This window comes from Yarrowia lipolytica, chromosome 1A (genome assembly GCF_001761485.1).
Source record: "Yarrowia lipolytica chromosome 1A, complete sequence".
NCBI lineage: Eukaryota > Fungi > Ascomycota > Dipodascomycetes > Dipodascales > Yarrowia > Yarrowia lipolytica.
Genome location: NC_090770.1, coordinates 2,230,796 through 2,257,857, shown reverse-complemented (window position 1 = coordinate 2,257,857; position 27,062 = coordinate 2,230,796). Strand labels below are relative to the sequence as shown.

General features: G+C 48.5%; 10 protein-coding genes across 10 annotated transcripts; 5 read left to right on the top strand and 5 right to left on the bottom strand.

Moving 5' to 3' along the window:
- Nucleotides 1-1,894: 1,894 nt before the first annotated feature.
- Nucleotides 1,895-2,773, bottom strand: YALI1_A22551g (uncharacterized protein; the record flags this gene model as incomplete). The annotated part of the gene is made up of 1 exon (XM_066094030.2): nt 1,895-2,773. One exon carries the CDS (start codon nt 2,771-2,773, stop codon nt 1,895-1,897), a length of 879 nt encoding a protein of 292 aa, XP_065950102.2.
- A 1,214-nt stretch (nt 2,774-3,987) lies between these two features.
- Nucleotides 3,988-5,919, top strand: YALI1_A22539g (uncharacterized protein; the record flags this gene model as incomplete). The annotated part of the gene is made up of 1 exon (XM_066094034.2): nt 3,988-5,919. One exon carries the CDS (start codon nt 3,988-3,990, stop codon nt 5,917-5,919), a length of 1,932 nt encoding a protein of 643 aa, XP_065950106.1.
- Nucleotides 5,920-7,529: 1,610 nt separating this feature from the next.
- YALI1_A22497g (uncharacterized protein) lies at nt 7,530-8,204 on the bottom strand (the record flags this gene model as incomplete). Its single annotated transcript, XM_068281890.1, has 1 exon — nt 7,530-8,204. The coding sequence occupies one exon, from the start codon at nt 8,202-8,204 to the stop codon at nt 7,530-7,532; it is 675 nt and encodes a 224-aa protein (XP_068137991.1).
- Nucleotides 8,205-8,285: 81 nt separating this feature from the next.
- On the top strand, nt 8,286-10,097 carry YALI1_A22496g (uncharacterized protein; the record flags this gene model as incomplete). The annotated part of the gene is made up of 1 exon (XM_500333.3): nt 8,286-10,097. One exon carries the CDS (start codon nt 8,286-8,288, stop codon nt 10,095-10,097), a length of 1,812 nt encoding a protein of 603 aa, XP_500333.1.
- A 1,251-nt stretch (nt 10,098-11,348) lies between these two features.
- YALI1_A22454g (uncharacterized protein) lies at nt 11,349-12,467 on the bottom strand (the record flags this gene model as incomplete). Its single annotated transcript, XM_500332.2, has 1 exon — nt 11,349-12,467. One exon carries the CDS (start codon nt 12,465-12,467, stop codon nt 11,349-11,351), a length of 1,119 nt encoding a protein of 372 aa, XP_500332.2.
- Nucleotides 12,468-12,856: 389 nt separating this feature from the next.
- YALI1_A22440g (uncharacterized protein) lies at nt 12,857-13,927 on the bottom strand (the record flags this gene model as incomplete). The annotated part of the gene is made up of 1 exon (XM_500331.2): nt 12,857-13,927. The coding sequence occupies one exon, from the start codon at nt 13,925-13,927 to the stop codon at nt 12,857-12,859; it is 1,071 nt and encodes a 356-aa protein (XP_500331.1).
- A 1,383-nt stretch (nt 13,928-15,310) lies between these two features.
- On the bottom strand, nt 15,311-16,378 carry YALI1_A22415g (uncharacterized protein; the record flags this gene model as incomplete). Its single annotated transcript, XM_068281889.1, has 1 exon — nt 15,311-16,378. The coding sequence occupies one exon, from the start codon at nt 16,376-16,378 to the stop codon at nt 15,311-15,313; it is 1,068 nt and encodes a 355-aa protein (XP_068137990.1).
- Nucleotides 16,379-18,569: 2,191 nt separating this feature from the next.
- Nucleotides 18,570-19,763, top strand: YALI1_A22393g (uncharacterized protein; the record flags this gene model as incomplete). Its single annotated transcript, XM_500329.3, has 1 exon — nt 18,570-19,763. The coding sequence occupies one exon, from the start codon at nt 18,570-18,572 to the stop codon at nt 19,761-19,763; it is 1,194 nt and encodes a 397-aa protein (XP_500329.3).
- Nucleotides 19,764-20,994: 1,231 nt separating this feature from the next.
- On the top strand, nt 20,995-21,261 carry YALI1_A22369g (uncharacterized protein; the record flags this gene model as incomplete). The annotated part of the gene is made up of 1 exon (XM_068281888.1): nt 20,995-21,261. One exon carries the CDS (start codon nt 20,995-20,997, stop codon nt 21,259-21,261), a length of 267 nt encoding a protein of 88 aa, XP_068137989.1.
- A 3,635-nt stretch (nt 21,262-24,896) lies between these two features.
- Nucleotides 24,897-25,205, top strand: YALI1_A22330g (uncharacterized protein; the record flags this gene model as incomplete). The annotated part of the gene is made up of 1 exon (XM_066094035.2): nt 24,897-25,205. The coding sequence occupies one exon, from the start codon at nt 24,897-24,899 to the stop codon at nt 25,203-25,205; it is 309 nt and encodes a 102-aa protein (XP_065950107.2).
- Nucleotides 25,206-27,062: the final 1,857 nt, after the last annotated feature.

The window sequence follows — 27,062 nt, the reverse complement described above, 5'->3', positions numbered from 1 at the left end:
TGTGAATCAGTTCGAGTTTTTGGACAAAGCATCAAGGTTAAGTAGGACTCAAATACTTCATAAAGAAGACAAATAACTGCTGGTGCACAGCTGTCAACTTCAGATACACTGAACTCAAGAGGAGAGATCAAACTGCGCATCAATACTGTTGTGGAGCGTGCGTCGTTGTGATTATGATTCTCATGGTCGCGTTTGCTTTTTATTCCCTTGTTGGTAAAGGTACAAGTACGAATACAGTACATACTTTTGGAGTTTGGTATCTCTGAGTAAAGGCGGGGACTATAAGTCTGCTCGCACATTGAAGACTGTGACGATGGTGGAGCCTGCTGTAGGCGAACGGCAGTAGTGATGTGGCGGTAATCTGCTCGTAGAACTCTCTATCAAGTTTGAAAGACCAAGGACCCCATCTTATTTCCTGGGTCAACGTTGGTGGAGACAAGAGTAGGTGTACCTGCACAAAATAACTTCTGTTGGCGTTTGTCAGAACCTTCAATCCCGTGATAAGTCATGGAGTACAGTACATACTGTACCGGAAGTAGCCCTCTGAGTTCGAAAAGTGATGAGTACTGTACCGGAAGTATCCCCTGAACAGTGTGGGTTGAGCCCGGTGTGTGCGTTATCTGCTTAAAAATATCTCCGCTGTCGTTCTCAAGGGTCGTGGTACATTTTGAATGTCCAGGCGCGGTGTCTGTGGAGGCTGGAGGTGTGAGGTAATAGGAGACCAAACCAGCCGTGTCCATTCGGAACACCATTTGTGTAACTACCTTGCTGAACACAGAGGACAGGGGAACAAGGGTACTTGTATTATACACAGGCTTGAGAGTCATTCGTGACATTTCACCCTTCCAAGATTCATCTCCCTGGAAATAGAACTTGCTCATCTGACGAAGCGAGCACACTCCAACACAAAAAAGGGTAAAGTCATCGGACGACAAGGACAGTAATGGGAGTCCACTAGTACCTGCTTTATCTACTTTATCGAGTTCTGCTTTGAATCCCACGTGCGTGGCAGGTGAATCTATGGCTGGTCTTTGCAGATTTGTCGCGACCCTTCTGACCGTGTTACATTTTTGAGGCGTATCTGTGGACGTGGGTAGATGCAAGTGAGTGTTTTTCGACTCCTGCCACAGTGGAAGTGTTTACTGGTGCGGTCAAGACGTTCGCCGAGGTATCTTCAAACGCGGGGGTAGTTCCAGGAATGCCTCGTATTACAAGTAGAATTGATTTGTAAGACTTACAAGAGGGGCGTCTCACTCCATCAGGGCTATGCTTTAAGAGCTTCCATCTAAGAAGAGGGAAATAACTGGCCCGAGAATAAAACCGACCCTGAAAATCATGTCACATCTGACGCACATTATCAGATGGACAGATCAAAGTCGGACATATAGAAGTTTGTTGTAAAAATGCATCAGAGGTTGTTCGAGGATTTTGATTATAATCATCTGAAAGGACTGGAAGAGGTGTTATTCTTGTTTCAACTACTTCCTGACTCTCGAGTTCTGGAATCAACAGTTCAGACCCTTTTTGCCTTCTCTTTAAAAGGCTCAGAAGTGGCTTAGGTACCTCAGAACATACAGAAAACATCAAATTTTTACAGGTGCGATTAACAACAGAGGTCCTAAAGAAGTCAAAGATCGAGACTCTCGGTGTCCTGTTATCGTAAAGTTGGATTAAGAGTCCTACAAGTACAAGCTTTCCATGGGTTCATACGAGTCGCGATGAGAGGAGCCGTCCATCAACTTTGGGAATGCTGATCACGGTCTCAAAGTACAAGTACTGTTTTACTGTTGTATTAGGTTTTATACAATAGCACAGTGGAAAAGTGTCATACAGCTAGCTAGTAGCGTGTGTGTCTTGTGTAGCGGGTTTCTCGTTGAAATTCCGGGTATCGTCGTCATAATGTGAGGGTGTCGCTTACGGTCTTGATCTTGACACGAACGGCGTGCTTACATGTGCAGAGCACCGACGTAGTTGCCGATGGCGTGCTCAAACAACACGGTTGAGGTAGTGAATGGCGTCGACAGAGTCGATTCCGGAGCATCGCTCGACATGATGCAGGCTCGTCGGCCGAGATCCGCAGCCAGCAGAGCCTCGTCCATCTCGTAGCGAAGAAGCGGTGTTGTACACCTTGGTGGCTCGGGTTAACGGAGCCGTACACCTGCTCGGCGAGGAGGTCTCGCAGCAGCTGCAGAGCCACGTCCTGTGTTGACCGGTTCGGGCAGCCTCGAGCCTCTCCTCGAGGCTTGGATCGGAAGGTGGTGGTCTTGAAGACGGGGAGGATGTTGACCACGTCGGCGACGGCAAAGGGCTCGGCACCAAACTCGTACTCCTTCTGCAGGAACTGGAGTCCCAGCTTTCCAGACAGCTCTCGGAGCAGCTGGACGGGTCGCTTGGCGAAGATGGAGGTATCGAGGTCGTAGCCGAATCGGGTCTTGGCAATGGCGGCAACAGTAGCCTTGGCCTCGTCGACCGAAAGGTTGACGGAGTCGGAGACAGTCAGCAGACCGGCGGGGGTATCAAACACCTTGGAGGTGGAGCCCAGCAGCAGGTTCATGACGTGAGCAACAACGTACTTGGGGTTGGCACCCTTCTTGGCCATCTCGTTTCGCAGCAGGTGCTTGGCGGATCGCACGGCAATCTCCTGCTCACACAGCTCGGCGAGGAACTGGGCCTTGGAAGTGTCGCTCTTCTTTTGACAGCCTGTGGGGAACCACAAGTTGCAACAATTACTTGAAAGATATCTAGTGCAGAAGTCTCCAACAATTGGCTTCATGTAGCTAGGGCTATATGTATTAGCGGTCGTCCTGGGTCAATAGTATACTCACACTTGTCATCTTCTGGCTGTAGGCTGTTTGTTGTGTGGCGCAATGGATGCACAGCATTTGTGCTACTTGTAGTGTATTAGAATCTAGGGTGGGTCGTAAGTTGTAGTCGAAACATAACTGGGCGTCGAGTATCTATGTGGTGGTGTTGTGATGGTGGTGTGATGGTGTGTGGTGGTGTTGATGGTGTGGATGGGGGTGTGTTTATAGTGGTGTATCGTCGTCTGTTGGCGGGTGGAAGTATAGATGAATATGGCATATTCAAGATGTACAACTCCTCCAAGGGCTCCGCCCCTCCGAGGACGATGATACCGAGGTTGTTCCTGGAGCCGCTCACCTATAAGCAGAATTTCTCTGATTCTACTGGTGACGACAATCATAGTCGTGACGGTGACTCTCCTCTGCTGCTGCCTGTGGCTCCTTTTCATGAACCAAGGCAACAAACCCACTGCTTCAGCACCCGCAGTGGCTGATCGTCGTAGAATCGGTAGAAGTGGCGACTTCATTGCTATTGTATGCTTGGATCACGCATCACCGACATCTCCCAGGACCTGTTGCTTAGCAGTCACCAGCAAACTCCTCAACGCTAAGCATAACTGTTCCTCTGTTCACCTGCAAGACTGGTTCTGAATGGATTCCTTCCCACAAGACTGTGCTTGTTTTCCTTCTTGCAAGACTGCTCTTGTATTCCTCCCCATCAGATTGATCGCTCTCATCCCATATCATATTCTATTGCCCTTCCAGCGAATGAGGGACGTGAACACTGCCGCTACTGTACATACTGTACATACTGTAAGTGTCTCTCAGAAAGCAATGAGATAACCTGGGTATACCAAATCTGTCAGCGGCTCCCTGATTAGTCGATGTTGGTCACACCCTGGGTACATCAGACCATTATTGGCCCACATGTTGTTACAAGTGCACACCTGTTGATCTTTCTGTGAATTTCTGTAAATTTCTGTGAACTTCTCCAGTCTTCCATCTGCTTCGATATCATTCCACGAATAAGGTTAGGCTATACCTTATCTTTTCTCTCACCTTCGAGAAACATCACGAACTTCTGCAGGTAGCATGCACAGGGACACTATTAAAAGTCGGGGTGTCTGCCACAGAAAATAGGCCATCACAAACACAAAAGAAAACGAAAGAAACACATTACAACAACATGTCTAAAGCAGTAGGAATCGATCTTGGAACCACATACTCCTGTGTGGCCCATTTCGCCAATGACAGAGTCGAAATCATCGCCAATGACCAGGGAAACAGAACCACTCCCTCGTTTGTGGCCTTTACCGACACTGAACGACTCATTGGTGATGCTGCCAAGAACCAGGCTGCCATGAACCCTGCAAACACAGTCTTTGACGCCAAGCGACTGATTGGCCGAAAATTCGACGACCCTGAGGTCCAGAATGACGCCAAGCACTTCCCCTTCAAGATTATCGACAAGGCTGGAAAGCCCAACATCGAGGTCGAATTCAAGGGCGAAACCAAGGTCTTCACCCCCGAAGAGATCTCTTCCATGATCCTCACCAAGATGAAAGAAACTGCTGAGGGATACCTCGGAACAAAGGTGAACGACGCTGTCATTACCGTTCCCGCATACTTCAATGATTCTCAGCGACAGGCCACCAAGGACGCAGGTCTTATTGCTGGTCTGAATGTTCAGAGAATTATCAACGAGCCTACCGCTGCCGCCATTGCCTACGGTCTCGATAAGAAGGAGACTGGCGAGCGAAACGTGCTCATTTTCGATCTTGGAGGAGGAACTTTTGATGTTTCTCTTCTGTCTATCGAAGACGGCATCTTTGAGGTCAAGGCCACCGCTGGAGATACCCATCTCGGTGGTGAGGACTTTGACAACCGACTCGTGAACCACTTTGTTCAGGAGTTCAAGCGAAAGCACAAGAAGGACATCTCCACCAACCAGCGAGCTCTCCGACGACTGCGAACCGCTTGTGAGCGAGCTAAGCGAACCCTTTCGTCTTCCGCTCAGACATCCATTGAGATCGACTCTCTCTACGAGGGTATTGATTTCTACACCTCCATCACTCGAGCCCGATTCGAGGAACTCTGTCAGGATCTCTTCCGAGGCACTCTTGAGCCAGTTGAGAAGGTCCTGAAGGACGCTAAGATGGACAAGGCCTCAGTCAACGAGATTGTCCTTGTTGGTGGCTCCACTCGAATCCCCAAGGTGCAGAAGCTCGTTTCTGACTTCTTCAACGGAAAAGAGCTGAATCGATCTATCAACCCTGATGAGGCTGTTGCCTACGGTGCTGCCGTCCAGGCTGCCATCCTTTCTGGTGACACTTCCTCTTCCACTCAGGATATTCTGCTCCTTGACGTTGCTCCCCTTTCTCTTGGAATCGAGACTGCTGGCGGTGTTATGACCAAGCTCATCCCCCGAAACTCGACTATCCCCACCAAGAAGTCTGAGACCTTCTCCACCTACGCTGACAACCAGCCTGGCGTTCTGATTCAGGTCTTTGAGGGTGAGCGAGCTCAGACCAAGGATAACAACATCCTTGGTAAGTTTGAGCTGTCCGGTATTCCCCCCGCTCCTCGTGGTGTTCCTCAGATCGAAGTCACCTTTGACGTTGATGCCAACGGTATTCTCAACGTCTCCGCTGTTGAGAAGGGTACTGGTAAGACTCAGCAAATCACTATCACCAACGACAAGGGCCGACTTTCCAAGGAGGAAATTGAGCGAATGGTGAACGACGCTGAGAAGTACAAGGACGAGGACGAGAAGGAGGCTGCCCGAATTGCCGCCAAGAACGGCCTCGAGTCTTACACCTACTCTCTCAAGAACACTCTCTCCGAGGAGAAGTTCAAGGAGAAGGTTGACGAGGCCGAGCGTGAGAAGCTTGAGAAGGCCATCAACGAGACCATTGAGTTCCTCGATGCTACTCAGTCCGGTGCTACTGAAGAGTACTCCGATAAGCAGAAGGAGCTCGAGGGTATTGCGAACCCCATCCTTATGAAGTTCTACGGAGCTGACGGTGGTGCTCCCGGTGGAATGCCCGGAGGAGGCATGCCTGGAGCTGGAGCCGCCCCTGGTGGCGGCGAGGGTCCCACTGTTGAGGAGGTTGATTAAGGGGCTCCCATAGGCTCTCCTGTACATAATTAAAGATATTTATTGGTTGATTTACTGGACACGTAAAAATTTAGATGAATTAGAGAAGTGTGCGTGGTCCCTGGATAAGACGCGGAACTGCTGCGCCACGTACACACCCCCATGTAACGGCTGAGAAAATATGTGTGAGACATTACTACACGGCTTGAGGTGGATAAAATAAGGATTAAGAAGCGATAAAGCAAGGAAGCACGTAAAGGCTTCGGGTCACTCAGGAAGGCTTTATATTATCGGGTGTGCATCTCCAGGGCTGTTGCATCGTACGGTTTACATCTCGTGCCAAGCACACAAATCTATTGTGTGGTTACATTGTCAAACTCTATTTATCCCCACGTCTGCAAAGAATGCCCGTGCACAAGACACATAACTCCGGTCCGACTGGGCACGCGACAGAAGGATATACTAATTGTAGATATGGAACACTTCGGAGACTGGTATCACATCTACTTGTAGAGCCTTGGTTGCGGGTCATGGTTCGACCCCTCATCTACTAGCCAGAAACAAGGCTTTTATTATACATCCGGTTAGCAAGCGCCAAGTGGGGAAAGCACAGCAAGTGGTTTAAGCTGTTATCGTTATCCTTGTTAGTTTGCCGTTATTTTTCCGATGCAACAAGCAATATTGCAAGAGGATGTCCATACCCGTTGAGTGTAGGTCACTACTTGTAGATCAATGGATGGGCAGTTACTGTGTGGGTGGTGCGGCGGATACATTTAGAAACAGTGCTAGGGTTGAGAGGCTAAGAGCAAATCCATCATAAGCCTGAGGGCCTCGTGAGATGATATGGGTCTCCTTTGACTCCCACTGAACGCAAATGTTGCAATGGTCCTCACAAAGAGTTTGCATAGGTACCCTACTAAATGGAACCTAAAAGTTGCACCTCACCCCAAATGTTTCACACGCCAGCCAGGGCCACACATGGCCGGGTCGGAGTTCATTGCGGAGCTGTTCTGTGATTCCGAAATCACACGCAAAGGCGAGGAAAGAATGCATACATATCTTCTGCGATTTTTCGGTTCTGCGGGGTTTAACATAACATTCCAGTGGTTCCGCCTTACCAGAGAAAGTTGGCTATGAAGGCAACTTACGAGCAGTAGGCTGTCTTTTTTATGGACATCTTAATCGTGTGGACCCAAAATTTGCTGAACCACATTCTTGGGGAGCGAAGCAAGGCTGAAAGAAAATGTAAAGAGGGTGGTTAAGCGCATTTTTTTGACACCACCGCTCTGCTCCCGTTATGGCAAGTCTAGCGTGGCTGTATCCAGGTGATAAATGCTTCATGACCAGTCCACCATGTGTTGCATGAGTGCGCGTGAGCAAGTGAACCTACAAGTTAGGCCCAACGGCTGGATCAGCCACGTCAGACACTTGCTGCTGTAACCGGCTTGCACTGAACATGTCTGTGCTTCTGGCTTATATCTATGTCTCAAAAGAACTACAGTATATAGTATAGCACAGTGCAACTTGGAGGAGGGGTGGCGAGATTTGCTTCTGCGTTAATATATATGCTGGCGTGCATGCAGCATGTCCACAAAGTCAACAGGGCGACGTTTCCATGGTTACCGCAACGTTCATAATGCCCAGACATCGGAAACTGCATGCACATGTTTCATGCCAGCCCTCAGGCGATGGGGATGGTTTTGTAGGGCTTTCCATAAACTACAAGTACCATCTCCTAAGTTTTGGTACTTTGTACCCTTATCCATGATAACCAACCTGACAAATGTTTTTAGATTCTTTGTGTCGGTTGGGAGGCCGAAAGGAAGTCTGATGAAAATTCGGTTCGGTTGAGATAGACAGTCACAAGTCCGAGACACTACCATGGACCGAAAACCAGGGTCCATGGGCAAGAAGTGTATATTCCGACGTGCCTCTGCCGCTCGGGGGCTTTCCATGTGCAGTATATGTACTCGTAGATGTCCGGGTATGCCATGGGACGTGTTTTTGAATTTCGGACTTTTGCACATGGACCGGATGCTTGACCTGCGTTTGAGTGAAATTATTATCTGCAGCCAGGAGGAGGCCAACGGCCTTAGCCAGACACGCCTTGGAGCGTGGCCTAGTGACTCTAAAAACCAAAGAGGCATGTGAAGGACATGATCCGAAGGCGGAATCATTATCAAGCCGCGTGACGGAGGATTTTTTGTATCCTCCATACCACCTTTTAGTCCTTTACTCGGATATGTAATCCTATTTCCGAGTGAGAGATAATACGCGCGAAAACCAAAACGGGGCACTTGACACATAACCTTATCTAACTTGGCACTTTCATCTACAGCGACTTATACTCCAACTTGTCTTCTCACACTCTACGACAACCGGCTACAATGACTATTCTCGGTTTTGGAAAGTCGTCTACGAAGAAAGATGCTGCCACAGAGGCCGCCATGGTGCTCTCCGAGGCCGTCATCCTTGAAAACGGTCTAGCTGCGATCGACACGGTCATGGATGAACGAAAGGAGGATGCTGCCCCCTACCTCAGCATTAAGACGAATTCTGGCCTCCACAAGCTGGTCCACGGAGTCGTGGGATCTATTGAGGCCTTCTTTGGACAGGATCCGGAGCAAATCAGACAGACAGCAGATCATTTGGCCACCTGCGAGACTGCCGCCTACAAGAACATTGATCGAACTCATAACTACACTCCCTACTGCTCCTATCCTCCGGGAACTGAGTACAAGGTTGCCCTGGCTGAGGCAGAGCTTCTAGGAGCCTGTATGATGATCATCTCCGAATCCATGCTCGAAATGACCAAGGCTTTGTACAAGCTCAAGAAGGCCTACTCCACTTTGTACGAGATCCAGCAAATGAAGAAAAACCCCAATTACACGCCATACAGCTACACACCTGCTGAGCTCACCGAGTACGCTAAGGCCCGACACGCTCGACTGGGCCCCAAGGTCTCTGCCAACAACGTCGGAGAGTCTTACGACGAGCTCATTGATACCGGATTCCGTCTGTGTTTCGGTATCATTCAGGTCGTCTTCAGCATGATTCCTCCTGGCCTCAGCAAACTTTTGTCAGCCATCGGATTCAAGTGCTCTCGAGAGGATGGTCTGCGACTTCTGTGGGAGTCCATCTCTGCTCCTAACGTGCAGGCAACAGTCGCCCTTGTTGTGCTCATGCGATACTACGACTCCCCCATGCAGTCTTCGGATCTGATTTTGCCCGGAACCGAAGAGGAGCTCATTGCCAAGGGCTCTTTCTTCGAGAAGAAGTCCGAGGACTCTCCCCGAAGCAGAATGTACCAGCAACTCATGGTTGCTCGTGCCCGATACCCCCGATCTTCCATTCTGGTGCTGCAGCAGGGTCAGGCTGAGGCCACTCTACATCGACTGGATGAGGCAATCGCCATTCTGTCTGTGGACCTTAACACTGTCCATATGCGCCAGCTCAAGGAGCCCATCTACGAGAACAGAACCAAGTGGCTCACCTGTCTTCATCAGTACCGAACCTCGGCCAACAGTTTTGTGGAGTTGGTGGACCTTACTCCCAAGTGCCATGCCTGGTACAACTACCTTGCCGCCTGTTGTCTCCTGGAGGTCTACAAGGAGGAGGAAGACCCTGCTGCTAAGGCCCAAGCCGGCGTCCTGCTCGAAAAGGCCGCAACTCATGCTTCCGACAAGAAGCAGCATCTGCGAAAGTATGTGGCTCACCGAATCCAGCAGCTCAAGAAGGAGGGACCTCTCGTTGACGTGGCCGTCAAGAAGCCCCTGCTCGGCGAGGTCTTCTACTACTGGAACGGCTACTCTAAGATGCCCCAGAATGCATTGGAGAAGTCTTACAAGAAACTTAACGGCATGAATGACCCCCAGTCTGCTCTTCTGCAGGCTGTCATTCTCCGAAACCTTGGACGACTGGATGAGGGCTACAAGCTCATGAATGAGCAGGTCATCCCCCATGTGGTCACATTTTCATCGGATGCCAAGCCTCATCTGTCCTCCAAGACTCCTCTGAAGGACTGGGCTCCTCCTGCTGCCCTGTACGAACGGGCTATTTTCGAGTGGGATCTTTACGGTTCTCGAAATGCTCAGCAGGTCAAGCAATGGTTGGTTCTTGCCGAAAAGTGGGGTGACGACTACGAGCTTAACGGTGGTCTGGGTCAGAAGATTCGATTCGATATGGAGAAGGTTCAGTAAACGTTTCGCCAGAACCAGGGTGGAGGCCAACAAGGTACGTTGGTAGGATAGCGCACAAATATGCATAGATATGAATAATTGAACAAAATAGAGAAAGTAGTGATTTAATTTTAACGTCAACCGCGGTAAGTATGAACTGCATCTTATCTTGTAGAAGCTTGTGTCTCTTCATCTACCTGTATCGGAGTGTACTTGTACCACAGTGATGCCCACTTTGCTGCACTCTAGAGCAAGTTAGCGCAATCAGCTAAACATTAAATCAATATCCTGGATTAACGTCGCACCGTAAAGATCAAATTGATATACGTATCAGGGGCAACCAAAGCGTTATTTATCGGTGATTGTGAGGTTCTTTTGGACTTCTGGCTTCTGGACGACGTACAAATGCGCAAGCACAGTGAGATGCGGAGTTTAGGTTCTCGGATATTAAGCGAGATTACGATGCACAGTCAGAGTTGTGATTATGGCATCTTTTATTCTTTGATTCCCATCTTCTGTTATTTTATTCTGGAATGGTGGTGTGGCAATAATTACTGTACGAGTAGCATAGAAGCCATTATATGTGGAGGTCGTTTACTGAGGCAAGTTTGAGTTTATATCACGTGCAACTGCGCCGTTTCAATAAAGTTGCAATCTAGCCACAAGCCACAGCCACAAAAGCCACAATTGCTGTTTCATATATTAAGGAGACGGCTTCCGCCTCCTTCGTCAACTGAGCCACCTCTTTTGCCACAACTTACACCTCTTTCCGCCTCTTGATGTCTCGTTCGACTTGCCACAAACCCAGTGCCGCCTGCTCATCCATCAACGCCACATTGCCACATCGCCACAAGGCAACTCTCAAAGGTGGGGACCTGCATGGATGTGGTGGTGGTTGCCAGAGCCAAGAGATTCACGGGCTGGTGATGGGAGTTGGTTTGTGAACACAGTTGCCTCCGTGATGTCGTCGGATTGGCGAGGTTACCTGAGGAAGACTCACCGGAAGTTTTCTTTCTTCACAGCAGTTTTTTTTTTACCTGCTCATGATGCCGAAAGTCAATGTTACCTTGGCGATGTTACCTTGGCGATTTTACCTTAAGAGATACCCGTCACTTGTGATAATCTGAACTGTCGTTGCCGATACAATATTGATACCAATTTGTGGATGCTACAATGAGTGCTACGTGTGGAAGTTTTTTTCAATGCGTAATGTATTCATAAATAATCGTGATTCGTTAGAGGTCGTTAGAGAGAGCTACCAGTAGCGACAATCTAGTTGACATTCAACTGGGACAGCTTGGAAGCAGTGGCATCAGCAGCCTCGAGGTCAGCCTTCAGAGCCTCAGTTCGAGAAATCGAGTTCTCATCAAGGTAAGGAACCTCACCGCAAGACAGAACTCGGTGGCCAAGTCGGTCGGTAGTGGAGTAGTCGTAGGTGGCGGTATGGTAAGTGGATCGGTTGTCCCAGATGGCCACATCGTTGTCGTTCCATCGGAAACGGACATGGATGTCGTGGTTCTCCTTGAGGTTCTGGTTGAGGAAATCAAGGATGGATCGAGACTCGTCCCAGCCAAGGCCATTGATGGACTCGGTGAAGATGGGGTTGACGTACAGAGACTTCCATCCGGTGACGGGGTTGGTTCGGATGATGGGGTGGTCGGCGTAGAGATCATCGCCAGAGTTCAGGGGATGACCTCGAGGAGTGGTGACGATACCGTGACCAGACTGCTTGGCAACAGCGTGGAAGTGCTGACCAGAGTGGTGGGCAGTCAGAGACTCAAGGATCTTCTGGTAAGTGGGGGACAGCTTCTCGTAGGCAGCGTATCCAGAGGCCCAAAGGGTGTCGCCACCTCCAGAGCTGGGCTTCTTGATGATCTTGAGGATGGCATAGTCAGAAGGAACCTTCTCAAAGGTGATGTCGGTGTGCCAGTTCTTAGCAGCTCGGGTGGAGGTCTGCAGGAACTTCTGGTTCAGGACACCCTGATCAGGCTGAAGAATGAGAACCTCCTGGCCAGTCTCAGAAGAGGGGGCCTCAGTGGGATGGACGTGAAGGCCAGACTCCTTGGGCTTACCAGTCAGGTGGCCCAGAAGCTCACCAAGCTTCTTCTGCTGCTCGTCGTTGATGTCCTGGTTTCGGAAAAAGACAACACCTCGCTCAGCAACGAGAATAGCCAGGTCTCTCACAAGAGTCTCGAAGTCATCAGACTCGAGAAGAGAGCTAAGCTGAACACTGGAGAACTCCTCTCCAATGTTAGGGGTGACCTCAAAGTGGTCATACTTATCAAGAGAACCCGAGTACTTAAGAGGCTGCTTCTTCAAGTTGGCACCGTAACCGGTCTTGGAGGATGGGAGGGAGGTAGCCTGGGTAGAGGTTTCAATTGTGGGAGCCATGTTGAAAGCTTTGCAAGTGTTACTTGTTGTTGAATGATTGTGCAACTTGGACCCCTACATCAAGGTCTATATATACTATTGCACCTTTCTTAGATCACCAGATATGACAAAGCAGCCCGGGCCCGATTGCACCATAGTTGCATGACATTTGTAGAGGATGTCATAATGTCCCGTGACTTGAGATGCTAAATCGACGGGAGTTTGCGCGTTTCGAATCACCAAATGTCACGTGAAAGCACTAATTGTAGACTAATGTACTTAGAGTTGTACCCAACTTTATTTCAGGTAGCAAAATCCGTGTTAAATTACTAATGCTGGAGGTGTCACTATCCACCTTCGAGGACATGAAATTTATCTACGCCACCACAGTGAATTCATTTGCGCCTCTATTAGATGTAGCCACTAGTCTTAAGCTTGTCTTCCTTTACCCCAGAATACTGTTTGATAGCCTCTTGAAGCACCTCCTTCAAGGTCTCAATGGCCTCGGGTGAAGTATGGTAGTGGAAGACGATTCTGCCTCCGAGCAACTTGATGCCCCGCTCCGCTCCAAGCTTGACAAAGACATCAGAATCAAATTTGTCCGTTTCATCAATGTAAACAAAGTTGGTATCAGCGGGAAAAAGGAGCTTGAGGCCCAGGTCAGAAGTAACAAAGTTGGCGAACTCCTTCGCAGTAGCATGAGTTTTTGCCATTGAGGGCCAGACTTGGTCCAATGCAACGTTAGCTGCAGATGTCAGGATACCGGACTGCCGAATTCCTCCTCCGGCCTGCTTCTTAAACCAGGTAGCGGTCTTGATCAGCTTCTTTGACCCCACAAGCACACTGCCTACAGGGGCACATAAGCCTTTTGATAGACATAAAGAGATCGAGTCAAAGAGTGAACCATACTCCCGCATTGACACGCCTGTAGCAATGCTTGCATTCCACAGTCTGGCGCCATCCAGATGGATAGGGATGTCATTGTCCCGTGCAAACTTTGAAATGCGACGAATCTCCTCAATGGGGTAAATGGCGCCACCCATTGTGTTTTCCAGACAGATGAGCTTGGTAGGTGCGACATGGACATCTTCTCCGACAATGATCTTGGCCTTGATGTCCTCCAGAGTCATGTAAATGCCATTGGAGGGGATGACGGGGGTCACCATGGCCTGAGACAGTGTGGCTATGCCACCAGCTTCGCAGGTGTACACATGTGCTCGATGATCACACAGGATCGAGTGTGGAGGCTGGAACAGGTGGGATCTGATGGCCAGCTGGTTAGTCATCGTACCGGAGACGGCGAAGACAGCAGCCTCGTGGCCGGTGAGCTCCTTGATTCGGCTCTCAAAGTTGGTGGTGATGGTGTCCTCCTCGTACACTGCGTCGCCAAGAGCAGAGTACGAGTTGGTGATGGCTTCCATCATCTCTTTGGTGGGATTTGTGATCGTATCCGATCTGAAATCGTGAGAGCAGGCAGTCATTGGTGATGTGGATGTTGATGAGTGTGAGGGGTTCTATTTTATAATGGAGGAGTGATTCTGTGTGTGTTGAATGATGAAGTGGTGGTCACAGGCGTCTTTTTGTGGTTGGATGCTCTGATGATGTGATAGGATATCGGCTATTGAAACGAAACGGATCTAGTGCTAGCCTTGTCTGTTTCGATGGGTAATTATGCACGATAGCTGCTGTTGTATTTCTTGTTCAGCGCTCAGTAAGCCGCTTCTCTTGTTTTGTGCTCAACAATATATGCCGTACAGTAAAGTGGAGGTATGGCCATGAGCCGTGTGCGGAATCCGTTGGGACACTGCAGAGTCATGTGACTTATCGGCTATCGATAAGCGGAGGGGGGGCGCTAATGGGTCACCTAGGACTACGTCGCTATTCACGTGAACACTACTCGGGCCTAGTGTCGAGCTCCCGTCCATATCGACGTTCTAAATCTGCTCTCTTGCGTGTTTCAGAATTTCTACCCCGGAAAAACGTGGATCAACCTTGGCTTGGCGGGGTCGACATTTTCCCATATATTGAAGTTTAATGTGCATGCGTATCAACGGTGGTGGAGCGAATTACACACCACAGAAAATTCTGCACCTTCTTGCATAGCGCCGTGCGGGTATATACGACTATATGAATCAAGATGTATGCGTTTCTCTTCATATGTAACGTGAGCCTCACACAAATATATCACAAACTAGGCCTCTTCCAAACATCGCAACCGATATTAGACTTCAGTCGATGTCGTCACCACCCAAAGTTCGCAGCCACAAACAGTGCCCCTCGTTGCTAATCTTATCAGATAAAGCTATCGGTCGGGCCGTATCTCACGCAATAGTCTTGAGCCGCGAGATGGAAGGCACTTGGCGCCCTTTCCGGGATCTTCCGGAAGAATGATTATCTTTTCTGCTGGTGTTTGGAGTGTCCACTGGCCTCCAGATATCTTCAGCACCCGTAGCTGTGTAACTATTGTATTACCACGATCTCACGACGTACTGGATTGTGGGATTGTGTGTTCACACTGTTTTTATCTCCCGGTGCTGATTAATGACATGTGGATTGCCTTTGTCGTATCAACAAGTGTCCGGTCTCTGCCGTGGAATAAGGCTCTGACGTCGACAATTGACATCCTACCCTGAAGAGACCCGGGTACATTCATCGACTCGGCGACTACAAGTACACGTAGATAATGACGGCAGAGTTGTGCCAGGGGAGCTGGTCGTGTGAGTTTCTATATTTGAGGTATTTGGATGGTATTCGTACGTTTATTAGCATGTACAGCACCGGCACTAACTACGCAGACTCCCCAGGAAGTGGCACAAGACATCTCTATGGTTCAAACGTGTGAGGCTTCTACAGTTGTGTAGATGTCAAGACACATTCAGTGACATGTCTTCTTCAAGAATTCCTGCTGAAGACCCCTCCTTGATCATTCTCATCACTTCACGACCCCTCGTATCAAGCTCTCTTCTCCGAGCCTTCTCCTGTTGATGCGAGATTCGTGTCTCAATTGCGAGCAAAAAGTAAAGACTCATCTGTAGCCGAACGCTCATTCTCACCACAGACTTGATTTGATCCACTTTTCCCAACATACAGACCATCTCCCTAATGAGCTGGACAGGGGTGTACTTCCTTTTTGTCTCTTCAATCAAGCTTTCCACGATACCGATGATATCCTCCTCTCTCTGAGGATACTTGCAACGGTGTAGTTTCAATAACGCTTCAGCTAGTTTCCTCTTCTCTGCTCTCGAAAAATCGCTTCTCCCTGTCCTCTCGGTGTCTTTAGTCAGTGGAGACAGGTTATTGGTCATAACAGTCTCCCACGTAGGCCCGCTGTACTCCAACGCAGGGAACACAAACCGCTTGATGTTGATACGGGCATGCCCTTCCTCCAAAAGATGAACCATAGTAGCTGCAGCCATCTTCATAGACAAGTGAGGATGTAGATTCTGAAATATGAGCAGAAAATGGTAAATGGTGGATGTTAACCTGTTCCTCTTCTTCATGGCCTTGGTTAATTCCCTGGACAGATTCCACGTCATGTCAATCTGATCTATCATGTCTTCTGTGGCTGTTTGTTTGTGAACACTCGCCAAACACGGGGTCCCTGATAACCTGTTACAGATGTCTCTCATTTTAACCTGTAGCCGTTGGTACCCATATCTTTTCTGTAGGTGTGGGATATCACTTGGTTCCAATCGTAAGAAGTCTGGAATGGCGCTGTGGGTAATGACAGAAGCAATAATATGTTCTTTGATGTACTTTTCGTCGCCTTTGGTGAATTCAAAAGGAAGAATCTCGTCGTTCAGTGGCAGAGTCTGTTTAGGGAATGGGGGAACAAATTGACGTTGTTTGGATAAGTTCTTATAGAGCTGAGTCAGGCGCTTTTTAGGGATTACATGGGTTTCAATGAGTCCATCTTCTCCTATTGTCGACATGTTGCTGGTTCGGTGTGGTTGTACTGATCGTTCTCCTCACTCGTCACTCGTCACTCGTACTCTCTCATCACCAATCTCAATTTCTATCGCCTCATGTGTGGGGGCATCTATGCAATGCACGTTGCCACACCGTGAGGCAAAGTATTATGAAGCCGAAATGCTCGTAAAAATCCAGTAAATTCATTAAATTTTCCTCTATATATGATTATAAGTGTGAATCCCCCCTCATCCTTTTTATAAAATTTTACACTCGATGATATAGATGTCGGTGTCCACGTTTTGTGTGAAGTCGCGATGTGTGTATTTTAAGGTTTTTTCCACCTCTTACGGCAAACAACGGTCGCAACTCAAATTTAACTGTAGTCTGAGTTTCAATCTCGTATCTTTTACAGTATCTGATATATGGAAGCTCGTGGATGTAGACATCATCGGCCAGTACTCTGGATGCATGCATGCGGCCCCAATCCCCAGTAAGCTTCTAGTAACTCACAAGCTAAGAGAAGGCATTAGTGCTATCTCCGAACAAGCAACCCTTGATCTAAGAGAACTGAGGACGATCTCTGAGCTGCATCATATGTCTCTGCATTCAACATATGTGTACTCGTTTCATACTTGTACAAACAACGTATGTACATACAGTACTGTATGTACCTGTACGTAGCTACTGCGCATGCCGTACGTATTTACACAGCAGCTACGGCGAAGACTGCGCCTGGCTATTATTAGTACATCCGCATTGACAACCCCTCACACCAATCTCCCATTAGCTACAAGCAGCTAGAAATATCCATCTGCTGATTCGTAACACTACAAGTAGCGACACAGAGGTGCATGGAAGATCCATTTTCTTGCTACGGTGCACCTGAAAGGCATTGCGGTTAATGTAGGTAACCGCCTATATCGCATGTTAAAACCTTGTGCCTTGATTGTGGTTGCTGTTCCTGAACACAGTACCGATTTGAGAAACAATCATGCCTTTGGAGAACTTCTGATTTGTTCGGTAGCATTCTGGGTCAGAATCTATGTACTGAAATGCACGTATTAGGGGTGACACCATGTGTGTTCCCCCATCAAGGAGTGTCTCATTAATCCTGTTTCTGTCTCTCAGGGTCCTTTTACACTTAATTAAGGTTGCATGAAGAGACCGCTGTTCCTAAAATAGAATATGGCTACACCCACGGATCTATAGCGATGCGGAATATGTATAGTATACGATATCGCGTAAAAACGTCCCATAAATAGAAATCAGTCCATACTAGGCTAATGAAACGGTCTCAGCGTATAGGTATTCAAATCATGTCATTGTGTAGTTACCGCACCTGTTTGGACTTCTCACACGAGCAGTTCTTCCTATGTTCGTCACAATTGCTGTGAATTCCATGAGCAGCAGGCAAAAACTTCACAGCGCCGTGTGGAAGGAAATTCTAATGAAAGTCGATGTTGCTATTTTCAAGCGCCGTTAGGCAGGCGCAACACACCCCGCAGATGACCCGGTGGCTGTGGGCTGTGGCTGATGAATTTCAGTGGCTGTGGCCTTGGCCGTGCGTATGTAACATGTGAGGGTTATTATTAGAAGATGGTGTTGTGACATTGTAGAAATGTTTGAATGAGCGGGTATGGCCGTGAATAGATTCACTCTCCATTTGAGTACCTTGAATGAGTTGGTAATTGTGGATCGGTTCCCGGAATGAATTCAATGCCATGTCTTCCGACAAGATGTATAATCTTCACTCTGATTAGCCGTGTGCAACTTAAAGTGAAAAACTCTGGGGAGCTTAAACTCCGATCTGTCACTTACCTTGTTGGGAGAAGTAATGGAAGAAGGAAGGAGGAGTATTTGGAGTTATAGGGAGGTTATGGGGTTTGTTGGGGACATATTCCATGTATAAATGTAACAGAATTGTCCATAAGTTGGCTTTAGACATCCATTGTATCTTGACCATCCCAAATTAGCAATCATCACCATCCCAAATTTCATCTTAACAGCATATATGCGCACTGATCTCATCATCTTGGTGCATGACGGACGCAAGAAATGAGAGCAAACCGGAAGAGGTTAGCCGAAACCTGGTTCGACCAGAGGCTTGGCCATTAGCCGAACCTGCCTTGTTTCTGGGGATATATAAGAACTACCAGGAATCCCCCTTCTTGCTCATCACAATCAACTACCACATCCACAACAATCTACACAATGAAGCTCTCTACCATTTCTTTCGCCACTCTCATGGCTGCTGCCAATGCCCTTGATACTTCCAACCCCTTCGTTCTGAAGGTCCATAAGCCGGGTTCCGACATTGACGGTACCCGACTATCTATCCTTGGGGATGACATGTACCTGGCTAATAAGGGAGGCATGTACCTCTTTACCCTGTCCAACAACGGCTCAATTATGACCCAGTACGGTCCTGGTCTTGAGTTCGATCACGATGACGAGGTCGAGACCTCCTCCAAGGGTCGAAAGATCACCGCCGGCCTCAAGTTCAATGACGACGATATCCTCCAGATTCCTGGTAACGATATGGGACTCATTGCTTGCCCCGTTCATGATAAGGAGGCCCAGTACGCGGTCAAGGCTGGTGGACACTGCCGTGGCGGCATCTCCTTCGAGGCCAAGGCTGAGAACGATGACAGAGCCCCTGGCTGGCCCAAGTCTGGCGACAATTCTGACGTCGACACCTCCAAGCCCTTTGGTCTGATTCCCGAGGCTGACGGTGAGGACTTCAACGATATGGCGCTTGTCATGCTTGACGGGGAGATGTGGCTCTCCAACGTGGGAGACGCTGTCTACACTCTTGAGCATGGTGTCCTCAGGACCTCTTACGGTAAGGGTATCGAGTTTGATCACGATGACCAGGTCGAGACTTCTCGCCACAAGTTCACCAGAGGTGTGTGGATTGATAACGGTGAGCTCAGGGTCCACGGTCATGATATGGGTTTCCGACTCTGTCCCAAGGAGGGCAAGATTGCTCCTTACGAGGTTAAGAATGGTGGAAACTGTCGAAACGGAAAGAACATTGCTGTCAAGGTCGCCCCTCTTGACAACAACCGAGATGCCGCTGCCGGCGCCGGTTCCAACAACTCCAACTCTTCTTCAGGAGGCTCTTCCTCCACCGCTACTTCTTCCGGCACCGCTTCGTCTGGTTCTTCTGCTTCCTCTACTGGTGGCTCTTCTGCCTCCTCCACTGGCGACTCCTCTTCTCGAGCAACCGGTGCTGCTGGCTCTTCCTCCACCATGGCTGCCTCTGCCACCGCAGGAAACAAGAACGCCGACTCTTCCTCTTCTTCTTCTTCTTCTTCCCCTACTGCTGACAACTCTAACTCCGCCGCCCTCAACATTGCTTCTGCTGGAGCCATTGCTGCCGCCTTTGCTGCTCTCCTCATTTAGATAGCTCAACTTATATAAATTAATGGATGGGTTTTTATCTTGCTTTTTTGGTATATGTTTAGGTACAAGTAGGTAATTATCGGTATGTTTGTTTCTTCGTTTCGATAGAATCACACATCAACATAGGATGACAAGACCAATCATCCATCATCCACCCATCGTGCACAAATCCCATCAGTGATTGCAGACAAGCCACCATCTCCACAAGCAAGGACCTCTCAAAGTCTTCGCAATGGCACAGGTGGTTAAACGGAACAGTCTGGTCGCGTTAGAAGATCAATGTTGAATACAACTCAGTTACAAGTACAAATACTACAAAGATACAACTCACTACGATTCGAATTTCGGGTGGGACTCTTTGGTCCATGATTTATTAACCCAAGAGGTTCGGATTTTCACCTACTCCTCTCAAAACTAGATAAACAGGTTCGGTCAGTTACGTCCTCTGGTAAAGAGGTTCACCGCCTACTCCTTGAATAGTGTGACTTCGGCTCGTGCTCAGGCTCTCATTGCTCTTTGGACTTATTGGCAACTGGCTGGCCTCGGCTCTATGGCCCTGGCTCCTTCGGCTCTGTCTGTGCTCTGGCGTTTGGCGCTTATTGCATCTGTGGACTCATTGGCTCTTGCTCAGGCGAAATGGCTCTTATTGCTCTCTGGACTTAGTGGCTCGAATGGCGACCATGCGCTTATCGCCTTGAAGGACTTAGTGGCATTGACGTTGCTCTCACGGCGTTTGGCACTTATTGCCTTGAAGGGCTTACTGGCTCTTTGCTCGTGGCATGGGTTCTGGCTCTGGCATTTCAGCGCTGGCTCTGACCTGTGTGGCTCTTGCTCTTTGGACTTATGGCTCACACTCAGGCATCTGTGGCTCTGGCTATCGCTCTGACTCTGTGGTATCTGGCGTATCAGCTCTGGCTCATGTCGCACTGGCTCTGGCTTATAGCTCTGGCTCTGGCTTGCTCTTTTGACCATGTATGGCGTCTGTCAAAGCAGATCTTTGCTCTACAACTGGCTGCTCTGGCATTTCAGCGTGGCTCTTCAAATTCTAGGCGGCTTCTCATACAGGAATTTCACCCTATGAGACTTCACAAAGGAGTTTCACCCTGTGAGTACAGTAAACAGGAATTTCACCTGTGGGAAAGGAGTCTCGAAAGGAGTTTCACCCTTGAAAATCTCTGTCGGTGGCTCTGCAGATGTTTCACTGACTGGCTCTTTGCTCTGGCGGCTGCACATGCGGTCCTCAAGAACTCACAAGGCACGGAGCAGGCTCGGGCATTTCAGCCGGCCAAACTCGCTCTTGGCTCATGGCATTTTCAGCTCATGGCGGTCAACCGGGCACACAGTCACGGACTTACTGACACTTGGCGCAGGCGGTCGTACTCGCCTCTGTGTTGAACTCGCCGAGAAACAAATCTCAGCTCAAACGCCCAATCAGAAGCTGTCGCACATTCTCAGGCTCATACATCTTTTTCAATGCGTCATAGCGAGAGTCTCTTGACCGACAAGGGCTCATGCGGTAAACGCGTCATTGCCCAAACAACTCAACGGACATGGCTAGCGAAGCGGTCCTCGTTGTATGAGACAGGTCTGCTTATCAGCTCTGCATCTCAGCAGGCTATAAAAGGCACCTTCCGTCTCCAGAATGACTCAGAGTGAACTGGTCTGATTCTGATAAAAAAGTGGGACTCAGAGGGGGTTTATATATTCTTCAGAACAGCCCATTACAGTTCAGGAGGAATGGCTGGTGGCAAAAAATGTGCTTCGTATATGCATACCAGCCAGTAGTGCATGACTTCAAAACGCGTCGATCAGAATGGAAATCTATGGAAGATGTGGAATAGATGAGTCCTGAAATCAACATCCCAGGGGAACTGCTAATAAGCCTTCTAATAAGCCGGCTAGATTTTTATTAATCGCTGTCGAAATAGTTTCTCACCTTCAACACCCCTGATGTTTGAATGGAGGTTGCATATGCGAGCATCTAATTTTCACACGCTCTTTTGGTGCTCCAAGAGAACGCCGCAGAAGATTTTTGCACTGCCAAGCTGCTCAGAGAGTATCAAAACTATGATTATACCTCTATCCCGAGAATGGTGGCAATAATTGCGATTCGAACTGGGTATTTCGAGGTTCCTGCATTGATAGGATTTCAGGAGTTCATGTGTGGCATACCAACATGAGATACAAGGGCGTAACTTGGTGTAAATAACGTGTGCTCTACTCAGTAAGATGTAGCGTAATAAGACATCTTGTTGCTGAGCAATAATCAAATCTCTGGCTGAGTCAGGTTATCACTTCTTAGTTTGGTAGTATTACTGTCATAATGCGTATAATACGTTGTCACTGTCTAAAACTAGAGCTCTCGGGGATCATTTGATACCATGAAGTCATTAATTTTGACCTCCGTATGTATGAATTTGAGATAATCTCGAAATATTCATTAGTTCTAGTTTCTGCTCGCATAACGGGTGGAGATAGAGGTTAGGGCTTTATTATTGTAGGCGGATTTGAGTTCGCTGGATCAGAGGAAGAAAAGAGATTGACCAGAAAGATGGAAAAACTTGAAAATGAATTTTTGGCGGAATTCGTAGGGTATCGGCTGCTGGCTACGTGTTCGGATTCTCATGTATATGTGTAAGAAATCAATTTGAATTTTTTTTCCGCTGGCGTGCCGAAATCTTGCATTTTCTCGGAGCGACGACGACACGACGCCACCGTTGCACAAATGCCGGTTGTTATGGTCGATCTTGTAAAATCGCATAGTGTCTTATAAATGGATGTGGCCTTTCTTTTGTGCACTTTCGGGCCTTTCTCCTATGGTTTGGTGCTGGTCGTGAGATCTGAACGGATTCAACATCACAACTTTAAGTTGGTGAGTCGTTGATGGATGGTTGGGATTGTGTGGGTGGGCAGTCTCGTTCGTGTGACCCTGGCAATGCGTAGCTGGTATCTGAAGATTACACCCTCGTCGAGTGGCAAGTTGATTGAGTGCAGCGCGATTCTTTACCAGAGTGACGCAGTGTCTGAGTTGTTATTTCAGTCTGTCTAGCGATCAAAAAAAGCCCAAGACACGGTTCCAAGCGTATCGAAAGAACAGTGTTATGTTACCTGGTGGTGTACCAACTTGGTCCCCTACAAAGTATTCGACCTCGCATCTTTTTGACATGGCCAAAAAATCGTATCACCATTCCAGGGCTCGTACCGGTGTCGTACACCTGCTACAAGTAGGCAATCTTTCTCGGTCGCTTCGGCGCATCTAACTTGTTTAACTCGTCGCTCTGCAATCGGGCATGGTGATTCTAGCTAATACAAGTCGTACACTCCCTTGTTTGTTGTGACCTGGCACGCCAGCCGCTCATCACGTTCCATACATATGTTCACAAACCAGATTTCAACTATTCACGCGTTACTCATGTCCCCTATCCTCCTCGATTTTCTCCTCGCCTCTTCTGCTCCCTGCATCACGCACGCCACCCATTGTTGATTAGTAATTACACCGTTGTCTGAAAAACCTAATTTGAGGCCCCCAAAAGAAAATTCCTGCACTCGAAGCAGGTGATTGGTCGGGAATATACTGCCTTGTGCCAACTTAAAAATGTTCGATATGAGGGAGACGGCAAAGCGCCGGCTGAGATATCTATCCCAGCCCGATATTAGTAATCACGGCGTGTTCTATGCCGTGGGGATGCAGCCATTGCAGGCGCCTGGAGCTTGTTACCAGGGGCTACAGCACGGGTGTTCGGATTGGTCGTTAATTGAATGTTCAGATGGTCTATGCGACGTGCATCAACGTGGGGAAGAGTTGGACATGAATACGCGTCCGACCCAATTTGCATGTGTATTGATTGACTCATGTCTTTCAAGAGTCACATTGTGATAGTTGAATCTGATGGACATGTTGGAAATAAGCTCGGGCAGTGTAAAAATGGAAGTTAATTCGCGTTGTTAAAAAGGCGAATCTGAACATGTTGTAGAAAGAGCTACAGCACGGAAGACAGACGCCTCAGCAGCCTGGTAAGTACTGGCTCATTCGGATACCGCATCCTGCCGCTGTCATAACCCAAACTGCCCCGAATATCCGAGCCACGTAAAAGGAACATCCTCGCTTAGAGTTATTCGGGGAAGCCAATTTTGAGTTTGGTGTGACTATGACCAGTCAGGGCTAGGGCAACAAACTGTAAACGGAAAAGAGGGCAAGGAACCTTCTAGTTAGGGACAGACACGGCACCTTCAACCGCATGGCTCATGTTATAAAAAGTGCGACATCTCCACCTTGCTCACAAAACCAAACTACATTCTTTCCCTCAAAACTACCCCAAGAAGTTATCCAACCGACTTCCGGCAACAACCGCAAAAGGGTAAATCGCCAGGCACTTCCACATAGCCCAGCCTTACAGAGAAAGAAAAGACCACAGAACCAATCGGAGCGTCACCTACCCACGACCCTCCCCTTGCAGTTCTCGACCACAGACACCACAAGCGCCCACCCCGCCTGGTCTGCCAGTTTATCCAAACTAGGCAGTCACAGAGTCGAGCGAACGGAACACCACCTCGCCTTCGACTCCCCCAGCTACCGCTCGTTAGGTTTTGAGTACTCAGAGTAAGACTTTCTTAACTCCCTTCACTTCAAACTTCCGACACAAGCAACAGCCGTTAGAGACTAACCAACAAGTAGACCACTCCAGTCTTTTGTACTCTAACCTCAACAACACCACAACTAGCAACAGCAACCCGCTTAACGCTAGTTTTTTGATTCCTCAGTACAACAAGGAATCCACCACCCCCCAAGAACCGAAATGTGTTACTTCTACGCCCCATCACAACCCGAGCGGGCCCAGCTCATCGGGGTTCGTCAGTAACCTAGGTTGCGACGACCTCTCCGATTTCTGCAACCTGTTTGATGCCCCGCCATCCCTGACTGTTTCCCCCGATTCCGTTTTTTCAAAGAGCGAGTCCGTGTGCTCCTCGTCCAACCTCGATTATTCTTATGACTTCGGCGACCAGAAAACCGCCGGCGACGCCATTTTCAACGGGCCTCTTGAAGACCCCCAGGACTGGTCGCCTCTGTTTGAGGCTCCCACCAGCCAGGCTGAAACCCCGGCCTCGTCTTCGGTGACGCAGTCGCCTCCGCTTATGATCCGAACGTTCCACTCTACCGAGCGACGTTCAGCCATTGTGGTCAACAACAACAACAAGGTGTCCAAGCCCTCGCCCAACTTCTCGTCCAAGAAGTTGTCGCCTGTGGCCCAGGCTCCTATTGTCGTGTCTGACGCGTCAGACTCCTCGGCTATTCGACGGGCTCGAAACACCGAGGCTGCACGGCGATCACGAGCAAAGAAGAATGAGAAGATCCAGGAGCTCGAGGCTCTCGTGGCCGAACTCATGAACCAAAATGAGTCGCTACAGGCGGAGCTTCGAGTCTACCGACGACTCTCTGAATAGACAAGCTAACTAATATCTCTTAATACCAAAAATCAAATTTAATACAAACCCTTGTGACTGACTGTAGAACGCGCTGTAATTGATAGCCCTTCTAATCACTGTACTTTCCAATACTGTAGAAATCGGATGGTGAATCATGTCTAATGTGAGACCCATGTGAGAGTGAGTGCACCACCGAGACCGAGACGATATATGTGGCTTGAACAGATCCATACAGCAGCAACCGGTACCGAATACAACATAACTAGATCAGTTATAACGTCCCTACTGTACTGTACTTGAAGTACGACAACTCTGTGGCTATGATGCTCCTTCACCACTGTCCTCCATCTCAACCATGTTACGTGACATGATAGCGCGTGAGCTACGGGTAGAAGGAAGTATGGGAGTGTGACTGTGACATAAACAGCTTCGATATATCATAGTCATCCAAGACATTGGTTGGGGGGATGGTATGTGTAAACTTCCTCGTTACTATGTTATGATGATGTTGACACGGCTCGTGTTTACTATGATGGGTACAGCCGATCGGTATAAGTACAAGTACGCACCATGGCCAAGCCTGCGTATCGCGGTTAGAACAATGGGTGTATGATAATACAACGACGTTGGGAATGTAGCTATACATTCGACGGTAGGCATGAGGTCGAGAGGTTATGACAATGCTACAAGCTCCACGTCGGAGGCTATGGTCTCTGTGACGTCATCGAGACATTGCAATACAGTAGATGAAGACAAGCAGGGCAGTCAAAACACATGCACCATCTGAAACACCCAAGAGGTACAGCATCGCGAAATGGATGGACATAGAGATCATTGACACAGATGATTAACTCGGGCTTAGCAAGGCAGCACAAGTTTTGATACCGGTTACTGAGAGAGTAGCAACCAAAACAATACCCCTCCCTTTATTTTTGAGAGCAAAAAGAGCACGTTGGGCCGTTGCGGTTTTGCAAGACACTTGTGGACTACGTTGGGGGCATGGAAAGTTTCCAGGGGTTGGGCGAGGGGTATTGTAAAAATTGCAACTGGGCGAGTCTTTTTGAACGGAGCAACATTACTGTAAGGGGAAAAAAAAGCCCTCAGCCAGGCTCGTAATTCTTACTCAACTGTCTCCACAGCATGCCTTGTGGGTGTTATGTTGTGCTTGTAGCATACAAACAGTCTTCCGCTAGTGAGTGGCCCAACGGCTTTGTCTCTGGTCAGTTGAGACTAAGACACAAAGACGATACGGCCAGCTCTGGGACGGAATTCTATCCCGGAAAAGGGTGTATTTGGCGACTTTTTCAATGCTGTCAGAATTGCTAATGGCTAAATAGCTCAAGGTGCGACCTTAACCACGACCTAAAAGGCGATTACGGATGACTGTGTTGAGGGCTAAGCGTCAGTGGCCCGTTTCGAAGGATCCTGAACCGCCCAGTCAATGTAGCCTATGATTATAGCAGCCAAGCTACAAGTAGCATCTTTTCCCTGTATCATCCCACTACTGCGTCTCATAGCACCACACCGTCTCGGATATCAGGTTCAAAACAACGCTAAGAGAAGGAAACTGGCAGTAGTATGATTTTTTTCTTCTTGCAGGAATAGCTCGATAGTGGTGCAACATCCTGCGGTCCAGCTGTGGTAAATCCGAGCAATGGCACAAGAGCTGGTCAGCGTCTCTTGGCGATATGTTTATTGGTTCAAGGTTCTTTAGCCAAGGCTCCACGAGACACGGGTACGTTGAGAGGTTTCAGCTACGGTGCTTGTGAAAGAAGTCTAATAAGCGCAGGGCGAGATATAACTAACTCTTTATTTGGTTCCTGACTGACAATGGGCCGTTAAAATGACTCTCAGTCCAGTGTTGGTAGTTGGGTC